General features: G+C 37.4%; 1 protein-coding gene across 3 annotated transcripts in view; it reads left to right on the top strand.

Moving 5' to 3' along the window:
- The window catches only part of POLE2 (polymerase (DNA directed), epsilon 2, accessory subunit), a 40,333-nt gene that overhangs the window by 5,256 nt on the left and 12,098 nt on the right, over positions 1-22,979 (top strand). For 2 of the 3 annotated variants that reach the window (XM_006872325.1, XM_006872326.1), the window contains exons 2-11: positions 4,430-4,530; positions 7,542-7,617; positions 9,971-10,048; positions 10,173-10,266; positions 14,776-14,850; positions 15,388-15,471; positions 16,070-16,126; positions 16,550-16,598; positions 17,892-17,964; positions 21,736-21,908. In XM_006872325.1, the coding sequence (XP_006872387.1) occupies positions 4,430-4,530; positions 7,542-7,617; positions 9,971-10,048; positions 10,173-10,266; positions 14,776-14,850; positions 15,388-15,471; positions 16,070-16,126; positions 16,550-16,598; positions 17,892-17,964; positions 21,736-21,908 (860 nt within the window). The remainder of the gene's footprint in view (positions 1-4,429; positions 4,531-7,541; positions 7,618-9,970; positions 10,049-10,172; positions 10,267-14,775; positions 14,851-15,387; positions 15,472-16,069; positions 16,127-16,549; positions 16,599-17,891; positions 17,965-21,735; positions 21,909-22,979) is intronic. The other variant, XM_006872327.1, reaches the window with a different exon arrangement.

Here is a 22,979-nt window from a genome sequence, read left to right as displayed (position 1 = left end):
GTTGAGTCGATTCCGACCCATAGCAACCCTGTACAGGGTTTCCGAGGGTGTAAATCCTTACGGGAGTAGAAAGCCTCATCTTTCTCCCGCGGAGCCGCTGGAGCCGCTGACCGTAAGGTTCGCAGCCCAATTCGTAACCACTACCCTACAGATCCCTTTTAATAATTTCTTTACAAAATGGCAGCATCAATGGGCTCAAGCGTGTGTCAACCATTGTGAGGTGGGCCCAGGACTGGGCAGTATTTTGTACTGTTGTGCATAGGGTCACTATGAGTTGGTACCAACTCAATGGCACCTAACAACAACATACATATTCTTCAGTGACCTTGGTTTCATTTTTCACTATGTCTCTGTCCACAGTCTCATTTTTTCTCTTCTAGTTGTTTTGTTTCTGTAAATCTAGTTTTCCTGCCCTCACTTTTTCTTCTTTCCTTTAGGGTAAGACTGTTCAGTTTCACATAGATGATGTTTTAGAAGGAGCACAGTACTCCTCAGTGATAGTGTTTATTTCATGGACCAATCTATTTAGCTGAAAGGTGGCCCCTGGGGGGTGGTTTCAGTTCAAAGTTTAAAGGGTATCTGAGCTCAGCAGTCCTGGAGTGCACTGTAGAATAGGCAGTGGGTTGCTAACCCCAAAATTGGCGGTTCAAACCCACCAGTCACTCTTTGGACAACCTATACAGGGTTGCTCTGAGTTGGAACTGACTCCACAGCACTTAACAATAACAAAGGCAAAGGTATAGAGAAGTTCCTTGAGTCTCATCTGGTCTAGTAAGTCTGAACATTTTTAAGATTCTGAGTTTTGTTCTACATTTATCTATTGTGTACCTTGTCAGACTGTTGATAGTTATAGCTGGACACCGTCTAGTTATGGTTTGAGGGTAGATGAGATGGCAGTTTGTGTACCATGTTTTGATTGCTGTTGTGTATGTAGCCTTGTTATCTTTGTAACGATGAGTCTTGTGGGACTTTTGCTTTTGCTTTTGTGTGTGTGTGTGTGTGAGAGAGAATACTGGTGAGCAAAGATAAGAATGAATATTCCCTTTAAGGAAATCATGAATTTTATTCAATTGATCCTTGACATTTTGAAAATATGAGTAATTGATTAATTATTTTTCGTTTTCACTTAGAATTTGAACTAAAATTCAGCTATCATTCATTAATTAATTCACTTAGAAATATTCAGGAAGGAAGTGGAGCTTAGAGATGCAGATAGGTCTTTGGATACCTATTGCTGCACAAAAAATTACCCTAAAATGTAGAGACTTAACACATGATACATTATATCACAGTTTGTATGGGTCAGGAATCCAAAGGCTTAGCTTCATTCTCTGCTTCCGTTTCTCATAAGGCTGCTGTCAAGATGGATCTACCTGTCATCTGAAATTTCAGCTGAGCTGGTTCTTTTTCCAGATTTACTCCTTGATAGGCAGGATTTTATTCTTTATGGATTGCTGGACTGAAGGCCTAAGTTCCTTGCTGGCTGTTGACTAAAGTCCACTGGGAGTTCATTGCCATCTGAGCCTCTCCAACATGGCAGCTTGTTTCATCAAAGTCAGGAACAAAGTCTGTTTGCCAGACAGAAGTTATCATCTGTTGTAACCTAGTCAAAGCAGTGTCATTCCATTGGTTTGAAAAATAGTGGTAGAATTTTTATTTTAAAAATTAAACAATAAGATAGTCCATCACTTTTGCTGTTTCCATTGGTTATAAGCAAGTTACTGAATCTGGCCAACATTCAAGAGGCAGAGGTTGCACAAGGGTTTGAAGGGGCTTCAAAAAGTTCATGGAATAAATCCATTTTCTTTTCATTCCATTTTCCATGAATTTTTTGAAGCTCCATCGTATGAATACCAAGAGCCACAGATCATTTGGGCTATCTAATAAGTTTGCCTACTGTGGATGTTAAACAATAATTCATAATTATTTAATTTCAGTTATGAGAATGTATACTGAAACATAAACTGTTTAGAGTCTAGGCAGGGCTTCATTGAGCCGAGTGTTAAAGAATGAGTAGGACTTACGTAGGTGAAGAGAAGGAGAGTTGGAAGAAATAGCTATATATACACTTTGAGACAAGAGAGCACCAGGAATTCCCTAGGCACTGGATGAGCCTAATAAGATTTGGCAAGGCTAGGATCCTACTTGACACTGCAGGCTTTATTCTATTCTAAGAGCTATCCCAAGCTTCCCCCCAAATATGTGTGATTTTAGGGATTCTCATCAAATATTTATAGACCATCTTCACTGTCCTTAAGACCTGCAAAAATGATGTGGAGGCCATGGCTGACTTCCTCCATCTTAACAAAGGAGAAAGAGGAGAATCTCCAGCCAAAGACCAATTCCTATGAGATGGAGGTCAGACATGCCTCCACCCTCCAGCCTTATTTACCCTATTCTGACACCAACCATCCCTCCCAAGACATTTTACTTCTCTGCTGGGTTTTATAATCCATTGCAGTGGCTGCACAGAACTCACAGACAATATTTACGGTTATGCGGTTTATTAAAATCAGGAAAAGTATGGGTCAGGATTGTATCTGTTTACCAGACTTATTTAGTCTGTGTGCTGAGTTGATAATCTGAGAAGTAGAATCAATATCAGAATTGGAATAAGACTCAATAACAACCTGCTGTAAGATTGAAGTTGTCAAATATTTCATTTTAATTGAATCCACGATCAGTGATCATGGAAGCAGCAGTTAGGAAATTGTATCATGTACTGCATTAGGCACATCTACTGCGAAAGACCTCTTTAAGTGTTAAAGAGCAAAGATGTTAGTTTAAGGGCTAAATTTTGTCTAATACAAACCATGGTATTGTCAGTCACATCATACGCCTGTGAAAGCTGGACAGTGAATAAGGAAGACTGGAGAAGAATCAGTGCATTTGAATTATGATTATTGAGTATAACATGGACTGCCAGAAGAACAAATAGGTTTTGGAAATAATTACAGCTGGATTGCTCCTTGGAAGCAATTATGATGAGACTTTGTCTCTTGTGCTTTGGATATGCTGTCAGGAAGGACTAGTCCTTTGAGAAGGACATCATGCTTGGTAAAATGGAGGATCATTGAAAAAGAGGAAGATCCACAACAAGATAGATTAACACAGTAGTAGCAACAATGGACTCAAATAAAACAACAGCTGTGAGCATGAAGCAGGAATGTGCAGTGCTTCATTCTGTTGTAACCCAAGTCATGACACAAGCCATGGTATTTTCATTCACCTCATTTGCAATACAAAAACTGAATCATGAATGAAAAAGAACTGATTCCTTTGAATTATGGTGTTGGTGAGGAATCCTGAATATACCATAAACTGTCAGAAGAACAAACAAATGTGTCTTGGAGGAAGTATAGCTAGAAGACGCCTTAGAATTGATGATGGTGTGAGACTTCATTTCACGTACTTTAGCTATGTTATCAGGAGGGGCCAGTCCCCAGAGGACCTCATGCTTGGCAAAGTAGAGGGTCCACAAAAAATGGAAGGCATCCTATAAAATGGATTGATACAGTAACTACAATAATGGTCTCAGATATACCAATGATGAGGATAGTGCAGGACTGGGCAGTGTTTCGTTTTGTTGTACACAGGGTTGCAGTGAGTCTGAACCAACTCCATGATACCTAACAACAACAGTGTGATGTATCAAATCTAATGTGTATAGAGTGAGGTTTTTGTTCTAGTTTAGAGTTTTAAAAATGGTTATGTTACCTGGGAACTCCTAAGTCCATAGTCAAGGACCTAGCCACAGAGGCCTAGAGTTGAGAGTGAAGTGTCCAGCTGATATAAAGTTAGGGAGATGCACAAGAACCCCCAAACTTGATGATAGTACCCACTGATCCATCTTTGATGGCTTGATGATCAGAACTCGACTAGAGGAAAATAAAGAAATTTGATAAAGTAAACAAGTGTAAATTGCTACAATTTGATGAACTTGACCTATACTTATGGATGCAATAGCTCAAAATACCAACTGAGAGGGAAGGAGTCTTCACATCAAGGATCAAACCTATCTCCTCTGTACACAGAGTTGATAGGGACAGGCAACTTAGACATTAGCTACCTAAAATAGTGGGGGAGAAGGGGGAAGGGGGAACTCTATAAAGGCAAGAAGTGACTGGCTTACAAGTTTTCAAGAGGGAGTTCAGTTTCAGAGTGTGCAGGGGAAAGTAGAGTCCCCACTGAATAGTTTTCGTCTTGTCTAGATGGGTTTGGTGAAAGGAGATGGGGATAGTTTCTTATGATTCAATAGTGAGTAATTGTTATCATGACTAATTGCAATTGTCACAGCTATAAAGGTTTTGTAACATAAAGAGGAGAGTAGTTAATCGTACAGTCTGATGAATGTTTACCAGTTTTTGCTGTATATTTTTTTGCCTTAATTATCAATGACTGGTCTCATCTTTTCTCTTCCTCTTATCAGTGAAGCCATTAAGTATCTCACAGAGGCTCTTCAATCTATTAGTGAATTAGAACTTGAAGATGCACTGGAAAAGATCATTGATGCTGTTGAGAAGCAACCTTGTAAGTAATATTTTCTGATAACTCTAATATTAGTAATAGAGTTCTTGGCACTTAATTTAATTTATATATTTAAGTAAAAGTTGGGGCTTTAGTATTAAAATGTCTCAGTGTTATGAGACATAAAAATGGTAATGCTTCTTCCCAAGGAGTGATACCTATAGTTCAGTTGGAACCTCAGAGTGTTCCCCAGAAACTCCTTTATAGTCATCCATCGTCATGGCGTAGACACAGCCCTCGTTCTCTCTGGTTCCCTTGTTCCTCTGATGGTGATCGGATCCTTTTTTGAGTACTTTCATCTCCTCTGAATGCCTGTTGTGTCTTACTTAAGCTGTTGCTGTTCTCAGCTGCCACTGAGTCAGCCCCCAACTCACAGTTAGCTCATGAACAACTAAACTAAATGTTGCCCAGTCCTCTGTCATCCCCCTGATCAGTTGTGTATCAGACCATTGTGATCTACAGCGTTTTCATTGGCTGGTTTTCAGAAATAGATTACCAGGCCTTTCTTCCGTAGCCTGTCATTGTCTGGAAGTTTCCTTAAAACCTGTTTGCCATCATAGCAACATTTAAGCTTCCACTGACAGATGGGTGGTGGCTGTGCTTTGGTACTTTCGCCAGGAACTGAACCTGGGTCCCTTGTGTGGAAGGTGAGAATTCTACCACTAAACCACAGTTGTCCTCTTCACTTAAGCTAAGCCCAGTAAACTAAACCTGTTGCTGATGAGTCCGTTCCTACTCACAGCAACCTTATTTGTTGTTGTTGATAAATGCCTTCAAGTTGTTTCTGACTCACAGCCTCCCTGTATAGGGTTTCTGAGGAATGGCTGGTGGGTCTGAACCGCTGACACTTTTGGTTACCATTCCAGTGCTTATCCTACAGCGCCACATGAGGACTCTTAGAAACCCTATATAAGATGAGTAACATTGCCCAGTAGGATTTCCAAGGCTATTACCTTTACAGAAGCAATTGCGGCATCGTTCTCTTAATGGAGCCATTTGATGGATTCGAACCATCTTTGGTTAGCATCCTGGTGCTTCAGTTAGGTACTCATGAAGATTTGGAGAAAAAACCCCAAATAAACGAGCAGGTAAGTAGTGTAACTCTCACCACCGCATTCCAAAAAACAGAGAGCTGTGGCCACAGAGGAGTGGCAGCAGCAGAACCAGGAGCTCAAAACAGAGCAGTGGGCTTCCCAGCCTACGGAGCAAGTCAAGCTGAGTGTCTTTGGGCTGGAGGTTCACTTGCAATGTGGGGTACCTCCAGGAACTTTATTTGGGGTGCTAGATTTGATGGAGCCACAGAGCTAGAGCTGAGTATCTTCAGGCTGAGACTTATGGTGTAGTGGCATGTCCTTGGGCATGTGTTAGCAGCGCTAACGGACCTTGGTAACAATTGCCCAAGCAGAGTAGAGGCCAAGTGGCCTTGTGGCTGAGAGGGCAAGAACCAGCAAGCATGGCTGAGAATAGGTACTCCTGACTGAAAGAACTTGTACCTTAAGCACTTCTGATCCTGAATTGTAACTTAACGTCCCTAATAAACACCCTAATCATGAGTATTGTCTTTGAGTTCTGTGAGGCCATTGCAATGAATTATTGCAGAAAGTGCTGGCATTGAACCAGAGAATACTCTGGGGAGGATGATTGGTGACAGAATTGGTAAGAAGGTTGGGGGATGGAGGCATGTATGACCGCTGCCTCATAGGACTGATGTTGGGTTTGATTCTCCTTCCTGCTTGTGAAGTCAGAGGTCAGACACCTCTGTCATGCCATTTTTACACTGGCGTAGGATATTTCGTCTAAGAATATGCCGAAATTAAGGACACCTATTCTGGAATCAGGCCTACATATGTGTTACTCTTTTACCCCTTGTAATTGTGTTCTTGGGCAAATTATTTAAACTTTTGAAAATATACTTTCCTCATTTGTAAGATATGAGCGTATTTCCTTGGAACAAATAATCAACCATTTGAGATCAAAAGGGCAGCATTTGTCCAAGGACAAAGTTCAGACGGGTTAGGAAGGAAGGAGGAATGAAAATTGGAAACATGGGGTGGGGAGTAGGATAAATTATGTTGCATTATGGATGATTGCAATCAATAATATGAAACAAAATGTATGAATTGTGTAATGGAAAACGGATTTGTTCTGAAAACCTTGATCTAATTCACAGCTAAGAGTTTTAAAAACAGAGATGATATACGATGGAATGACTATAAAACTAAAGTTCCCCCATGTAAACTATCATATAATTCACAATAAAGCATTAAAAAAAAAAAAAAGAGAGATGAGCACGTTCACTTCTTACAGGACATTTATGTAGTGGGATAGTGCTTTTGAAGTACTAGATATAATGGTCACTATTATAGCTAGTATTTATTAAGCACTTATTAAATATGTGGCACTTTGTAACTGTTAAGGTTACTGTTAGGGTGTCTAATGAGGCAGTTAAACGTTCAGCTGGAATGCCAGCAGTTCTAATCTACTACTCACTCCGTGGGAGAAAGATGTAACATTGTGCTTCTGTAAAGATTTAGTGTTGAGACTCAATGGGGCAGTTCTACTCTATCTTGTAGGGTCAGTATCAGTCAGAATGGACTTGATGGTATTGAGTTTTGGGGATTGTTGCTATCATGCTGATTGCAACAGTAGTTGTGATAAAAAAAAAACAAAAAACTATAGAAATGTAACCTTGAAATGGTGTTATCTCCAGAAATTAAAGCTAGGATCTTTCAGAAGTATTTATATGACTGAATTTATATTGCTAAACAATATTTGAAAGTTATGATCTTTGGCTATATATTAAGGTGTTAGAAGTGCCTTTGAATGTGTATAATTAAGGTATTTGAGGTATGACTTTCACTATTGTTCTGACATATTTTTCCTTCCTAAAATTATGTAATAAGAATCTCAGGGCTAGTGTTTGCTGATAATTTTTAGGGAAAAAGGTATCTGCAGAAAGAACTACTAATTTTTATGCCTTTAAAAAAAAATTGACTTTGAAATTCTCTTTTCAGTGTCATCCAACATGATTGAGCGCTCTATAGTGGAAACAGCAGTCCAGGAATGCAGCCAGGCAGCAGATGAAACTATGTATGTGGAGAAAATGAACATTTTCTTCTTTCTTTGGAAGTTTTATTGAGTAGTTATTTTAATTCTTTTCCTGGGGAAGTAAGTAGTGGTCAGCATGTTATAGAGAAGGATCCTTGGAAACATAGTGAATTACATGTTGGGCAACGAACCACAAGGTCAGCAGTTCCAGTCCCCCAGCTGCTCTGCAGGAGAATGTGATTTTCTGCTCATGTTTACAGCCTCGGCAACCACATACAGGGTCACTATGAGTCGGAACTGACTTGATGGCACACTACCACGTACATCACTTCTACAGAGGGAGCTGCAGTTATTTCTAAGTGCTTCATTTCAAGTCAAACTCATCTTGACAGTTTTGTCCTAGGATTTGAGATTTTTGTATTGTTCGTACCATTTCTAACTCTTGCTGCATACCCAATTGATGTGACTTCATATTTTTACATGCTATATAAAAAGGAATTGAACTTTAAATTCAGAAGTATTTGCTTTTGCTCTTTAGGAAAGTTCTGAGCTCAGATAAGTTCAGCACATAGTTGGGTCACTTAATGAATGGCTACTGAGGGTTGAACCTCAGTTTGATGACACTTTCTACTATTTTATGTTATTGTTAATTGCTTTCAAGTTGGCCCAGCCCATGAAAGCCCAGGGCACGATGGGATTGGGCTGTTGCAATTCATAGGGTTTTCATTGGCTGATTTCTAAAAGCAGATTTCCAGGCTTTTATTCTTCTTACGCTAACAGAGTTTAGGAATTTATATAACAATAATTTGGGGGGGGTTTATTTTCCTGAGCGTCCCCTTTCTTCCCCTTTGAACTTGATACATCTTTCCAAATACACAAAAATTAACTGGGAGAAAAATGTCTGGGAAAATGGACAGAGGGATAGTTTCGTTTTAACAGTTCTATTTGGGGTAGTAGCAAAGATGATTGAAAGATGCCATTTGTCTTATTTAAGTCAATAGTTTTCATCTTTTCCTTTTCCCAAATTCTTAGAGCTAATAGAAAATAAAGAAATTAAGGGATTTAAATTTTATCCTAGTGAACTCATTATTAAAGATACTAGAGCACAGTGAGCCCTAATGCTATCAATAGAATTTCAAAATAATTTAGTGAAGTTTAAGGATGGTAATCCTAAAATAGATATTAAAGTCTTCACACCTTGCTACTAACAAGTTGTTTGTATTCTGTAGTCAGCAGAGGTCCAATGGGGGCTGAGTGGTAAAATTTTCACATCAGCTGTCAGAAAATCATTGTATGTAAGAGTCATTGTATAAAAGTCATTGTATACTAAGTGCACCAGAAGCTCTTATTTTATAGCTGAAGAAAAGGCATGACAGGTAAACTTGTCAAGACTGATAATGTTGGAGCTGTGCCTGGAATCCTGTCCTCTGAGCCTCTAGTACTCTTTACTAGTTACTTCCACTACGGTTGTTGTTAAAGTTCTGTCAATTCTGTTCTGACTCAGTGAACCTGCATAGGGTTTCTGAGGAGCAGCTGGTGTAGGATGACCTTTTTTGACCGTTTCAGTTTGAGGGATAAATAGAATTTCAGGGTAGATAATTTAGGTTGGAATATGTATACAATCATGCTGTGAATGTTTTTCTAACTTAGTTCAAACATGCTTATGTTATTAACAATTATACTGGGCGATGTTTTGTTCTGTTGTGCACAGGGATGCTATGAGTCAGAACGACTCGATGGCATCTAACGAGAAGTAAATTATTTTATTGTTTGCATTTTGCAATATTAAGTCTCAAGGGTGGAGTCCTGGTGTGGCACTGTGGGATAAGAACTGAACTGTTAACTGCAATGTTGATGGTTTAAACCCACGAGCTGGTCCTCGGAACCCCTGGACAGAGTCACCATGAATCGAATGGACAGCACTTAACAAAAATAAGTCTCAATAATAAAGTCAAAAGTTGTGGGGTTCTTTTACTATTATACAATTTTCCTGGGGCATTTTGGATTAAAATTGTTGTAAATTAACCATATCCTTTAATAATGTTGTAGTATAATTTATAGTAAATAGTACGTATGGAGAGAGATTTAAGATGTAACTATTTTATGTATAATTGTTCTTTTTCAAGAGATGACATTGTTAACTAGAAGTTACTTTAAAAATATTTTTTACTTGAGCTTAATGAGCAATGATTTTTTTGCCTCTTGAAAGGGAAATGTACAAGCTAATATTCTTTCCCCATATTAATTTTTGACAGTGTAAGGAATTGTTTATGTTACCTGAGCAAATATGTAAAGTAAATTATATAAGATGTAAGATTATAATACAAGTTATTATGTTCACCTAGCACACTGTTGTAATGATTTAAGCCTTGTGTTTTTGTGGGATGTTTTTCAGAGACCATATTTTCAATATCATAGGAGCATTTGATATTCCACGCTTTGTCTACAACTTAGAGAGAAAAAAATTCCTTCCGTAAGTTTGCCATCTATTTAAAGTTAATTTTGGATGTACCTTATTCAGAGGATAATCTTGTGTTTTATTTTTGGTGGGCTTTTGTGTATTATGATAGTCATATGTAGACATTCCTTTTTTCTAGTCTATTAATGACCAATCACCCTGCACCAAATTTATTTGGAACAGCAAGAGATAAAGCAGAACTGTTTCGTGAACGATACACCATTTTACACCAAGTAAGTTGAGCGACAGGGGAGAAAAGGTAATTTCAACATAAATAGGACTTGAAGATAAATTAAAAATGGAATTTGTAATCGAAAGTTTTTTATTCAGCAGGCTGTTTTGGGCTTTCTATGTTTGAGACTACAGGATACAGAAATAAAAAAAATATGCTTTCCCTTTAATAATGATGATGATAAAAGTATTGGTGGTGGTAGTTGTATACTGTTGAGTCTGTTCCAACCCATAGCAACTCTGTTTAGGGCTTCCAAGGTTATAAGTTTTTTTTTTCAATTTTTTATTATGAATTGAGTGAAGGTTTGCAGAGCAGACGATTAATTTTACATTCAAGAAATCATACACTTTGCTTCATTACATGACTGCAATCCTTTCCATGTACCAACAATTACTGGATTTACCTCTATTTACTTTAACTATTGCATTCCTCCCTGTGTTTCCTGCTACCCTCATCTATCCACAGCTAACTTCCCTCTTATTGTATATTGCCTGCCCTGTCACCTATGTGTATAGTCACCGTTGATGTTGAAAAAAGATGTTGTTGATAAGTGTCATCAAGTTGATTCCAACTCATAGTGATCCTGTAAGGGTTTCTAAGGAGTGGCTGGTGAATTCGAACTGCTGACCTTGTGGTTCAAACTGACTCTGCAGTCCAATGCTTTTCCTACAGTGATACTTCAGGAATCAGTGAAAACAGATACTTACAGTGAATAAGTGATTGGTCTTGCGAAATTCTTTCAGGGAATATCCAACACTGTTTCTGTCTCCAAGGCCAGATTTTCTAATTACCAGTCTGTTTTCTTTTTATCCAACTTTTGCTTTTCAGTACTTACCGATACTGATCAATGTGTCTTAATTGCATGTTTGATCAATTTTAGGTTGAAGAAGTTGGTGGAATTCTTTTTTTTTTTTTTTCCTTCACCATTGGCTTTAGTGGTTGGTGTGTGAATTTAAATAACAGTGGTATTAACTAGTCTTCCTTGTAGGCATATTGATATATCCTATCACAGGCAGCATTTTACTTCAAGATAGATCTTGAAATGCTCCTTTTGATGATGAATGCAATTCCATTCCTCTTCAATTTACCCTTCCTGGCATAGTAAACCATATGATTCCCTGATTCAAAATGACCAATACCAGTTCATTTCAACTCAGTGGTGTGGCACTATAGGATAAGCAGTGGACTGTTAACCGAAAGGTTCAAATCTACCAGCTGCTCTTTGGAAACCCTATACAGGGTTGGTATGAGACAGCAGTTTAACAGTCAGCAGTGAACTTCTTTTAAAGATTTCTGTGCAACTCTAAACTTTCACACAAATCACAGTAAAAAGTGCCGACTCTACAGCACTTAACAACAACAGCAGTGCCAAGGACATTGATCTTTATGCATTCCATTTTATTTTGAATGACTTGCAATTTTTGTAGATTCATCGTTTGTTCCACATTCGATTATTAATGAAAATTTGCAGCTATTCTCATTTTGAGTTATGCTGTAGTACTTTGAATACTAGAGAAGCTCAATCAGAGCTGGGTATTTTGAAAGCTTCCTCTACCAACAGATTTTGAGATGAATTAGAGAATGAGGGAACATAAATGTTTGCCTAGATGAAGGAAGTGGCAAGGGAAAATGAAAGAGGGAGCAGCACTGGAGCAGTGAAAACATAGTTCATGGTGGTGAATTGGATGTGAAGACAAGGGAGAAGTGAGGAATCAAGGATGATTAAAGATTCTGAGCCTGAGATAGTAGAACAATGATATGTTAACGAACAGGCAAAAGATAATGTGTAGGTAAGATGATGGCAGCTTGTTTTAAATATTGGAGTTTAGGTTGCCAGAAGAAATGTATATCTAGAGCAAAGATCTGGGTAGATAGAGGTTTGGGAGACTATATACAGTAATAGATGGTACTATAGGGAAGAGATCTCTGAATGAAAGAGGTAGTAGAGAGAAAAGGGAAGCTGGTAGAATTTGCAGGGCAGGCCAGGATGTGTTCTATGGCAGAAGCACACAAGAAGGTTTCACGTAGGAGAAGATGGTCTTCAATAGTAAGCACTGAAGAACAGTTGGGGAGAATGAGTACTGAGAATATCTGTTCTTTCTTACTCCGTCACTCACATTATGTTGTCAGATTAATCTTCCTGAAGTGTAGCTGTGTCATGATTTTTGGGGTAAACTTTTTATTGTGATTTGTGTGAAATTATAGAATTGCACAGAAATCTTTAAAAGAAGTTCACTGCTGACTGTTAAACTAAATATAAATTCTATTTCTTGACCTCTGGGATCTTTTCCTACACCTTTTTTTTCTTAGTTTCTACATCTCTAGTCATATTTTACTTTTTGAACCAAAATTGAATTAAGAAATTATATGTTGGTTCTACATTTGTCATTTTGCTAATATTGTTTGCTCCCTAGACTTCTCTTTCATCTAGCTCCACTCTTGTTGTTGTTGTTAAGTGCCATCAAGTCGATTCTAACCTATAGTTACCCTCTATAGGGTTTCCAAGGAGCAGCTGGTGAGCTTGAACCTCCGACCTTGCAGTTCAAACAGCTTTGTAGTGTTGGCACATTAACCCACAGGGCCACAACAGGACTCCACTCTTGGAAACCTGCAAATGCTGCAGGGCTCTTCTCAAATACCTCCTTGTTTCTGAAATCTTTCTTGACCTTCACTTGGATAAAGTCTCTTCTTGCTTTGAACACACTAATCAGGATATCTTCTCTATAGTTGAGTGAGTTGGCCCTTACATTTGGTGTACTAATCCATTTTATCAGACTGCAAATTTGTTTCATTTGCTACATTTGACACAGTCTTTCAAACAGAAGATACTCAGTAAATACATTTCTTTCTTTTTTCTTTGTAAATTATGTTTTAAAATCCAATATATTAATTTGGATGTCACTTAACCTTTCTGAGCCTCATTTTTTGTTTTGTTTTTTACATCTGTAAAATACTTCATATTTTTATTATAATTACATTTCTGAAAATTAATCTGATTTTTAAATGAAGGGTATCCTACTTCAAAATCCTTGTTTTTCATTTGTCTATAAATTTCTTGAATTGGCATACAAAATCTATATTATCAGACCTTTTCAGTCAGTCATTAAACTTTCTAAACTTTAGAAATTTAAACTTTCTAAAGCAAAAAAAGTAATTTATTGGCTTATAGTACTAAGAAGTTTGTAGGTCCAATAGTTCTAGGATAGCTGGTCCACGTGCCAAAGCATTGTCATGAGGAAACTTTTCCTTCAGATCCTCTTTTTAAAAATTGATTTGACTTTCATACAAGTTCTTCCTATGGGGAGACAAAAATGGTCATGAGTATTCTTAGCAATGCCATGGAAAGGGTTCATTTTTATAGTTGATTTGTTGTTGTTAAGTGCCATTGAGTTGGTTCCTACTCATAACAACCCTGTATAGGGTTCCTGAGGATAGGCTGGTGGGTTTGAACCATTGACCTTGTAGTTAGCAGTCCAGTGCTTATCCTGTTGTTTTTGTTAAGTGCCGTCAAGTCAGTTCTGACTTATAGCGACCCTGTATAGGGTTTTCAAGAAATGGCTTGCGAGTTTTAACCACCCACCTTGCCATCCAGTGCTGTATCCTACAGTGCCACACCAGGACTCCTAGAGTGCTAGAAAAATTCTTAAGTGTATCTTGTATTCTCTCAGCATGAGATTTTACTCCTCCTTGAACCAGTCACCAGCCTGGAAATGAAGTGTTTTCATTTACTAGGCCTTGATTGGCTGTCTGTAAAATTGGGTGTGGTGGGAAGTTGTCAGCCCTACTCAGACTGAGGGACTGAGAGTGAGGAGGGACCATTTCCCAAATATATGCTCTGACTAAAGTCATTTGGCCTCATGCACCCCAGAACTCAACTCTGCAATACTTTTCATAGTGTCTCAAATACTCCTTTTCTCTTAGAACCCTTTTTTTATACACCCTTGCTTCTGACTAAAATATCTATTTTCAGTCTCCTTTTGTTTCTGACTAGCAAAATCTTACTTATCATTCAGGATCCTGTTAAATAGTCCCTTCTGTCTGGGGCACTATCAGCTCTCAGTACTTCATTTTGCTGTACTCTGTTGAGTTTTTTCTCAGTAGCTGCAGCACTCTGAGGGGGAGGGCTTGGTCTTCATCTCTTTAGTTTAAAGCTGGTCTTAGGTAGAGTGGGAGACAAATGTGGAACAAAACTCTAAATCATAAAAAAAAATACCAGGCTTTCTAGCTAGATAGATTGGTGGAGCCCCGAGACTATGGCCCTTAGTCACTCCTCAGGTCTGGAACTGAATGCAGGCAAACAAGAAAAGAGTCTCATAAGAAAACAATAACACTAGTGAGGTATACACACCTTAGAATAATCAACAATCTGAGACCCAAAGACAAATTTAGAAGGGTTAGGAAAGAGAGAAGTGGAAACCAGAAACACAGGGAAGTAATTATTTGGGTTTTAAATTTATTGCAAATATTAATGTCTGTTTCAGTAATTCATGTGAATCTTTCTTTTGTATAGAGAACCCACAGACATGAATTATTTACTCCTCCAGTGATAGGTTCTAACCCTGATGAAAGTGGAAGCAAATTCCAGGTTGGAACATTATGCTAGCTATTTGGTGGGTAGTGTGGGTGTGAATATATATGTTTAGTATTTATTGCTTGATTCTAATTTATTGAATTTTAAATGAAAATAAAGCTCTGGTAACTGTTTTGTTAAAACTAACTGACCTGGCTGCCGGTCCCATGTTGATAAAGTCCATGCTTAGTGTCTTAGGTCTTTCAAATCTCTAGTAGAAGCTACTGCTTCCTTCTGACCAAATAAGACACATAAAATGGATATTTCTATATTTTAAAGACAAATGTACTTATTCAAAATGATACGATATGAAATGTAAGTCATTGGTAAATGTCTGAGTTGATACAGTGTTTCTTTAGGCATAATGCTTCTAGGCCATCATATATATTTGATATATTTGTGGGATAAAATTAAACTGCCTAAGATTCATTTGGTTTTATAATGTAAAGTAGTTGTAAGTTTTGAAATGTGCACCAAAATTTGCTTATTTATAAAAATGTTGGTTTCTTAAAAGAATTTATTTTTTCTCTTTACGATTTTATTTTATTTTAGCTTAAAACAATAGAAACCTTACTGGGTAGTACAACCAAAATTGGAGATGTCATTGTTCTTGGGATGATAACCCAGTTAAAAGAGGTAAGTTAATAAGCATCAAACTTTCATTTTCACCATTCAAACTGACGAAATGTTAGTTACTTATAGCATTTCTATAGAGGGTACAGGAATGTATTCTTTTCTTCTAGACTTCTACTTCCATTCCAAGTAACTTTTTACTTTTGTTTGGGTTCCTGAATAGATACTAAGAAAGAGTGTTTTGAATAGGTGCATAGTTTTGTACAGCCTGAAGTTAGTCTCTCAGTGACCACTTATTGAACCGAAGATACAGGGTTTCTGGTTTCTGCACAAACAAACCTGCAGAGCACATGCTGACTCTGTTAGGTAAAGATACCTGCTAAGACTCTCCTGATGGCAGCCAGTTAGTATGTCTCTTGGTGTTGCTGTATCTACAGCAGCCATTTCCCAAAGTACCTATGAAAAGTCTGAGTTTCAATTATGTGTTGAGCCTGAAATTGCCAGTATAATAAATGTAAAAGCCTGGACTAGAAATGTGATTTAAAAAAAAAAAAAAAAATCTTTTCAGTCTACTATGTTCTATTGTCAAAATTGTCAGTATTTCAGCTATTTTCATAGCATTCTTTTTGATAAATGACATTTTCCTTTTAATTATTTTTAGGGAAAATTTTTTCTGGAAGATCCTACTGGAACGGTACAACTGGACCTTAGTAAAGCTATATCCTTCACTTTTCTTTAGTTTTAAAAATCTATTTTAAATGAATTGAGGAAATTGTTTTTATGTCACTCTCAAATTTACCTATATGGGTTCCTAGTAATTTTATATGATGGCGGCATAAAAATATAGCGAACACAGTCCTAAACAGAGACAAAAGTACTAATTCCTCCTTATGTTGAGAAACCAGACAAATAACTGAGAACATTTGTAGCATGCTAAGAATATTCTGTATTGTCCATATGAGCAGGCTGTATCTTGGAATTAAACACTAAGATTAAACTTGAAAATTTTAAGATATAGTCTGTTCACAATTTCAAATGCTAAATCTGTTGAATTATTGCTTGGAAGTCCTTTTGGACTCAAAATGTATACTGGCCTTACCAGTGCCTCCAGAATAAACTTATCTTCCTTAACTGTTGATACCAGTTCCATAATGGTTTGTATACAGAAGCATGTTATGTCTTAGCAGAAGGTAAGTCAGAATACTCTTTTCCTTTCCTCCTCTTCATTCTGCAGTAAAACAGAATTTTCTAGATTGCTTAAAAATGTTTATGTGATATAATTTGACAAACTCTTAGCCTGCAATTGGGCAGGGTGTTTCTTTTTGAAATGATAAAAATTTTCTAAAATTAGGTAATGGTGATGTGATTGTATTGTACCCACTGCCGTCGAGTTGATGGCAACTCAGAGTGACTATAGAACAGAGTAGAACTGCTCACATAGGTTTCCAAGGCTGGAAATCTGTACAGAAGCAGATTGCCAAAGCTTTCTCCTGGTGGGTTCAAACTGCCAATGTATTGGTTAGCACTGGTGTGCCTTAAGCATTGTGCCATCAGGTCTCACTGAATATATTATATGTTGTTGTTGTTGTTGTCAGGTGCCATCGAGTCGGAACCGACTCATAGCGACCCCATGCACAGCAGAACGAAACAATGTCCGATCCTGGGCCAACCTCACTATCGCTGCCACACCTGAGTCCATCAATGATGCCACCTGGCCAATCCATCTCATTAGGGGTCTTCCCCTTTTTCTCTGACCCTCCACCTTACCCAGCATAACATCCTTCTCCAGCAACTGTTCCCTCTGGACAATATGTCCAAAGTATATTATATAAAAACTGCTAAATTGTACACTTTAGTAGGGTGGTTTATATTATATGGAAATTATGTTGATAAAATTGTTATTAAAAACTTTTTAGATATATCTAGGGACATAAAGGACTCTTGGTATGGTACTGTAAAATCAGCACTGGACTGCAAACCACAAGGTTGATGGTTCAAACCCGCCAGCTTCTCCATGGAAACTCCATACAGGATTGCTATGAGTTGGAACCGACTCGATGGGACTTAACAACATATCTATGTACCAAATATTTCTGTAGTCTAAATTTTATTATAAAATAAAAAGGTAAGAAATTAATTTTTGAATCAATTATTTCTGTTCTCATGAACTTTCTAATTGAGACTAAGGATCTTGACAGCTTCTGTAGTTAGTATACATGGAATATGATTATGGCCTAGCATTTTGTTGTTCTTAAGTGCCATTGTGTTCATTCTGACCCATAGTGACTCTGTATAGAGTTTCTGAGGAGCTCAAACCTCTGACTTTGTGGTTCAAATGACTTTGCAGTCCATCACATTAACCCACAGCACCACACCAGGACTCTATAGCTTAGCATTACTGCTTTGTATTTCATAGCTTTGTCCTTTTGAACAAAAAGGAGAATTGGACAAATTAAAGTGATTTATAACTTATCTTTTTTCAGGTTGGTTTGAAGATCAAGTGTTCCATGTCAATGCTTTTGGATTTCCACCCACTGAGCCCTCTAGTACTACTAGGTATAAAAACTGAATAGGAATACTGTAATGCAGTATTAAATGTATGATAGTCCAATCTCAATTATTGAAAGTCATCAAAGTTTATGTCAAACTAGAAAGAAAATGGAAAAATGAGAGGACACTTTTCTCAGTAACTATGAAAATTAGCAGAATGAGAATGACTCTATGTTAGCTGCAGTAACATATTTGTGCTTTTGTTTTAACTGGAAAAGATTTCCAATATACTTGTCTTAATTTCTAATACATTTGTCTTGATTATTATTTGTAAGGTTGCTGAGAAGTTCTTGTAAGATTAGAGACAGGAAAACAGAAGAATATAATTCCCATGTATTTATCAACTTCTGACTTTTGTATTATATTACTAATGGATGCAAGTCCTAAGTATAAGGGAAAGCGTCATAATATTGTTTAGTGCTGTCAAGTTGGTTCCAACTCAGAGATCCTACATACAACAGAATGAAACACTGCTCAATCCTGTACCATCCTCACAACTGTTATGTGTAAACCCATTGTCACTTCCACTGTGTCATTCCATCTTGTTGAAGATCTAACTCTTTTTAGTTGACCCTTCACTTTACCAAGCATGATATCCTTCCTCAGGGATTGGTCGTCCCTGACAGTATGTCCAAAGTACAAAAGGCAAAATCTCACCATCCTCACATCCAAGGAACATTCTGGCTGTACTTCTTCCAGTACAGATTAGATTAATTCTTCTGGAAGTCCATGGAACTTTCAAAGATATTCTTCATCAACACCATAATTCAAATGCATCTTGTACAGTCTTCCTTATTCACTCTCCATTTTTCACATGCATATGAGATGATTACAAATACTCTGACTTGTTTCAGACCCACTTTAATTCTCAAACTGATGTCTTTGTTTTTTTAACACTTTAAAGATGTTCTTTGCATTAGATTTGTCTAATAACATGTCATTTGATTTCTTGACTGCTGCGTCCATGTGTTGATTGTCTATCCAAATTAAATGTAGTCTTTGAAAACTTCTATCATCTCCATTTATCATGATGTTATTTACTGCTCCAGTTGTGAGAATTTTTGTTTTCTTTATAATGAGGTACAAGTCATACTAAAGGCTATATGGTCTTTGATCTTCATCATCAGCGAATATTTTAAGCCCTCTTTCCTTTCAGCAAGCAATGTTGTTGTATCATCTGCATATCAAGGGTTGTTAATGAGTCTTCTTTAAATCCTGATGCCATATTCTTCATATAATCCAACTTGTCAGATTATTTGGTTAGCATATAGGCTGAATAAGTATGGTGAAAGAGTACAACTCTAGTGTACACCTTTCCTGATTTTAAACCATTCAGTATCCTCTTGTTTTGTTCTACAACTGCCTCTTGGTCTATGTACAGGTTCCTCACGAGCAAAATTATTCTAGAATACCCATTCTTCACAGTGTTTTCCATAGTTATGATCCACACAGTCGAATGCCTTTCCGTAGTCAATAAAGCACAAGTAAACATGTTTCTGGTATTCTCTGCTTTCAGCCAAAATCCATCTGTAATGAAATTCCTTGTTCCACGTCCTCTTCTGAATCCAATTTGAATTTCTGGCAGCTCTTTGTGGATATACTGCTGCAACATCTTCAGCAAAATTTTACATGTGGTGTTAATGGTTCTGTTTGGTGATTTCTGCTATCTGAGTGGGTCTTTTCTTTGGAATGGGCACAAATAACTTCCAATTTGTTGACGAGGTAGCTGCCTTCCAAATTTCTTGACATAGATGAGTGACTGCTTTTAGTTTGTTGAAACATTCCAATTGGTCATCTCTCAGTTCCTAGAATCTTATTTTTTGACATTGCCTTTAGTGCTGTTTGGATTTCTTCTTCATTGTCATTGTTTCTTGGTCATATGGACCCTCTTGAAATGCTTGAACTTGTCAAACCAATTATTTTTAATACAGTAACTGAATATTCCATCTTTTTTTGATACTTCCTGTGTCATTCAATATCGTAACCATTGTTTTTGTTATTGTTAAATGCTGTTGAGTCAATTCTAACACATGGCAACCTCAGGGTTTCTGAGGCAATAAATCTTTGTGGGAGCAGAAAGCTTCCTCTCTCTCCTGTGGAGTGGCTAGTGAGCTCAACTTTGTGGTTCACAGATCAATGTTTATTCTATTTAGCCACCATGCTCCCATTTTACCCATAAAATCCTTCAGTATTTCAAGTCAGGTCATGAATTACAGCTTGAGAAATCTTCAGTTCTTTCAGCTTGAGAAATTGTCTTCCCCCTGGTTTTCTAGCTTCATGTCTTTGTACATTTCATTATAATACTTTGTGTTCTTGAGCTGTCCCTTGAAATTTCCTGTTCAGATCTTTTACTTCATCATTCCTTCCAGTCACTTTACCCTCTCTACATTCAACAGCAAGTTTCAGAGTCTTTTCTGATATCCACTTTCTTTCCTGCCTTTATAATGACCTCTTGCTTTCTTTATGCATGATGTTTTTTATGTCATCCCACAACTCCTCTGGTTTTTGATCATTAGTGTCTAATGCACAATTCTGTGTTTGAGATGATCTCTAAATGCAGGTGGACTATACTCAAGATCACATTTTGGTTGTTGTAGACTTGATTTAATTTTCTTCAGCTTCAGTCTGAATTTGCATTTGAGCATTGATGGTCTGTTTCATAGTGGGTCTTTAGTGTTTTTTTGGTGATGATAATTGAGCTTCTCCATTGTCTTTTCCCACAAATACAGTCACATGTATGTTGTTGTTAAGTGTTATCAAGTCGGTTCCAACTCATACTGAACCTGTACAGGGTCGCTGTGGGTCGGAACTGACTCGACAGCACATAACAACAATGAACTTTCAGAAATGATTGCCTCCCCTTCTTCCTAGTCTGTCTTTGTCTCTGAAGCAGAGCTTCCAGCATCACACTACTTGCAAGCCACCACAGATGACAAACTGATAGACAAGTGGTAGAATAAAAAATTAGCCAATTACAAATACGACATGTTTTACAAGGGACAAATGTAGGATGCTGTTTGAGTGTATAATGGGAATATCAAACCTCTTTTGGGATCCTTAGTGGCAGCTTCCTGGGGTAGTAGCATTTAAGCTGGGAACCAAAGGATTTCAGCCAGTATGGAGCAGGTAGTGCTGTGAAGGCCAGCCCTGTATAGATTACCCCATTTTCCTGTGACCTTTTCTTGTCAAGCTTCCAGTCTCCTTTCAAACTTTCACACTTCTGAAATGTTAGTCTTCATATACATCCTTCATTCATTACAACAGATTTTTTCTAAAAGTGGAATTGCTGGACCAAATGGGTAGCATACGGTTGTGGTTTCTGTTAGATATCATTCAAATTGAGTACCCATTTTCTCCTACGTGCAACCGTAAAAGAAATTATGATTTAATGTTTACTTACTCCATTCGAAGTCAAATGTATCCTCTTTATTTTATTTCCTGCTTCCTGCCTCATTTTAGATTTAAATTAAGTTTGCTTTTTAAAGTGCTACAAATAATATGTTTTCTTGGCACTATTTACATTATTGGAACCCTGGTGTGGTACTATAGGGCAAGGTGGACTGCTAACTACAGGATCAGTGGTTCAAACCTACCAGCTGCTCCTTGGCTACCCTATACAGAGTTGCTATGAGTAAGAACTGACTTGACGGCACTTAACAACATTTACATTGATGGAAAAATAACCTCATTACATAGAATGAAGCTGAATTTATAAAATTATTAGGAATATATCTTCAACAGAATATAAAGGATAATTCCTATTGTATAATTGTATAGGGCCTACTATGGAAATATTAATTTTTTTGGAGGGCCTTCTAATACTTCTGTGAAGACATCTGCAAAACTAAAACAACTAGAAGATGACAATAAAGATGCCATGTTTGTGTTTATATCCGATGTTTGGTTGGATCAAGTAGAAGTCCTGGAAAAACTTCACATAATGTTTTCTGGTAGGTGTTATTCTCCTTTGGAGGAACTCTTATTAAGATGGTTCATATTTTAAAATGAAATGCTCTTTAAAAAAATGTATGCTTTGAGTATTCCAGTTTTTGAAAATCAGTAATTGAGCAGTAAGGTATTTTAAATAAGATCTCATCTTAAAGACTTACTTCTTTTATATTCAAAAACATGTATGTGTGTGTATGATAAAAAATAATTAGTCCTAAGTCCATAGTCTCAAGGAACATCAAAGTTCATGAACTGTTATCTAAGGTACAACTGTCTCTATGTGTGGATGAAAATTGATGACTCTTAGAACCAATTAGTCGAATGAGCTAACGGAACACATGACATCAGTCTTAATGACTCTGACACCAGAAGAACTAGATGGTACATTGCTACCATAGTAACTGCTCTGAAATAGCTCACTTAGAATGTCCTGGATAGATTGGGAGGACATTTGAAACAAAACTTAAAATTATAAAAAAAGACTGGGTTTACTGGTCAGAAAGAGACTGAAGGAACCTGAGACTATGGCCCTTGGCCACTCCTCAGGTATGGGACGGAACTTATCCTTATGGTTCAGTTTTCAGCCAGTTGATGTTCACCATGGAATGGTCAACCAATTCAAGATCAAAAGGGCAACATTAATATAAAGACAAAATTCAGAAAGGTTGGAAAGAAGCGTGGGAGGGATATAAGAACCATTGGGAGGAAGTGAGATAACTGTTGTTACAGGGAGGGGATTGCAGTCATTGAGATAAACAAAACATATGATATGTTTAATGTAAAATGTAACCTTCACTCAATTGATAATTAAAAAGTTAAAAAACAACAACACCCAAAAACTTAGTCCTAAGTATAATGTTGGAGTCCTGGTGTGGCGCTATGGGTTAATGTGCCGGACTGCAAAGCCGTTTGAACTGCAAGGTCAGCAGTTCAACATCACCAGCTGCTCCTCAGAAACCCTATACAGGATGGCTATGGGTTGGAACAGAACATGGGAACACTGAAAGTTTTAAAATTGGGAAAGGTGTGAGACAGGGTTGTATTCTTTCACCATACTTGTTCAACCTGTATGC

Source organism: Chrysochloris asiatica, unplaced genomic scaffold (genome assembly GCF_000296735.1).
Source record: "Chrysochloris asiatica unplaced genomic scaffold, ChrAsi1.0 scaffold00194, whole genome shotgun sequence".
NCBI classification, from domain to species: domain Eukaryota; kingdom Metazoa; phylum Chordata; class Mammalia; order Afrosoricida; family Chrysochloridae; genus Chrysochloris; species Chrysochloris asiatica.
This window is presented reverse-complemented; position numbering and strand designations above follow the sequence as displayed.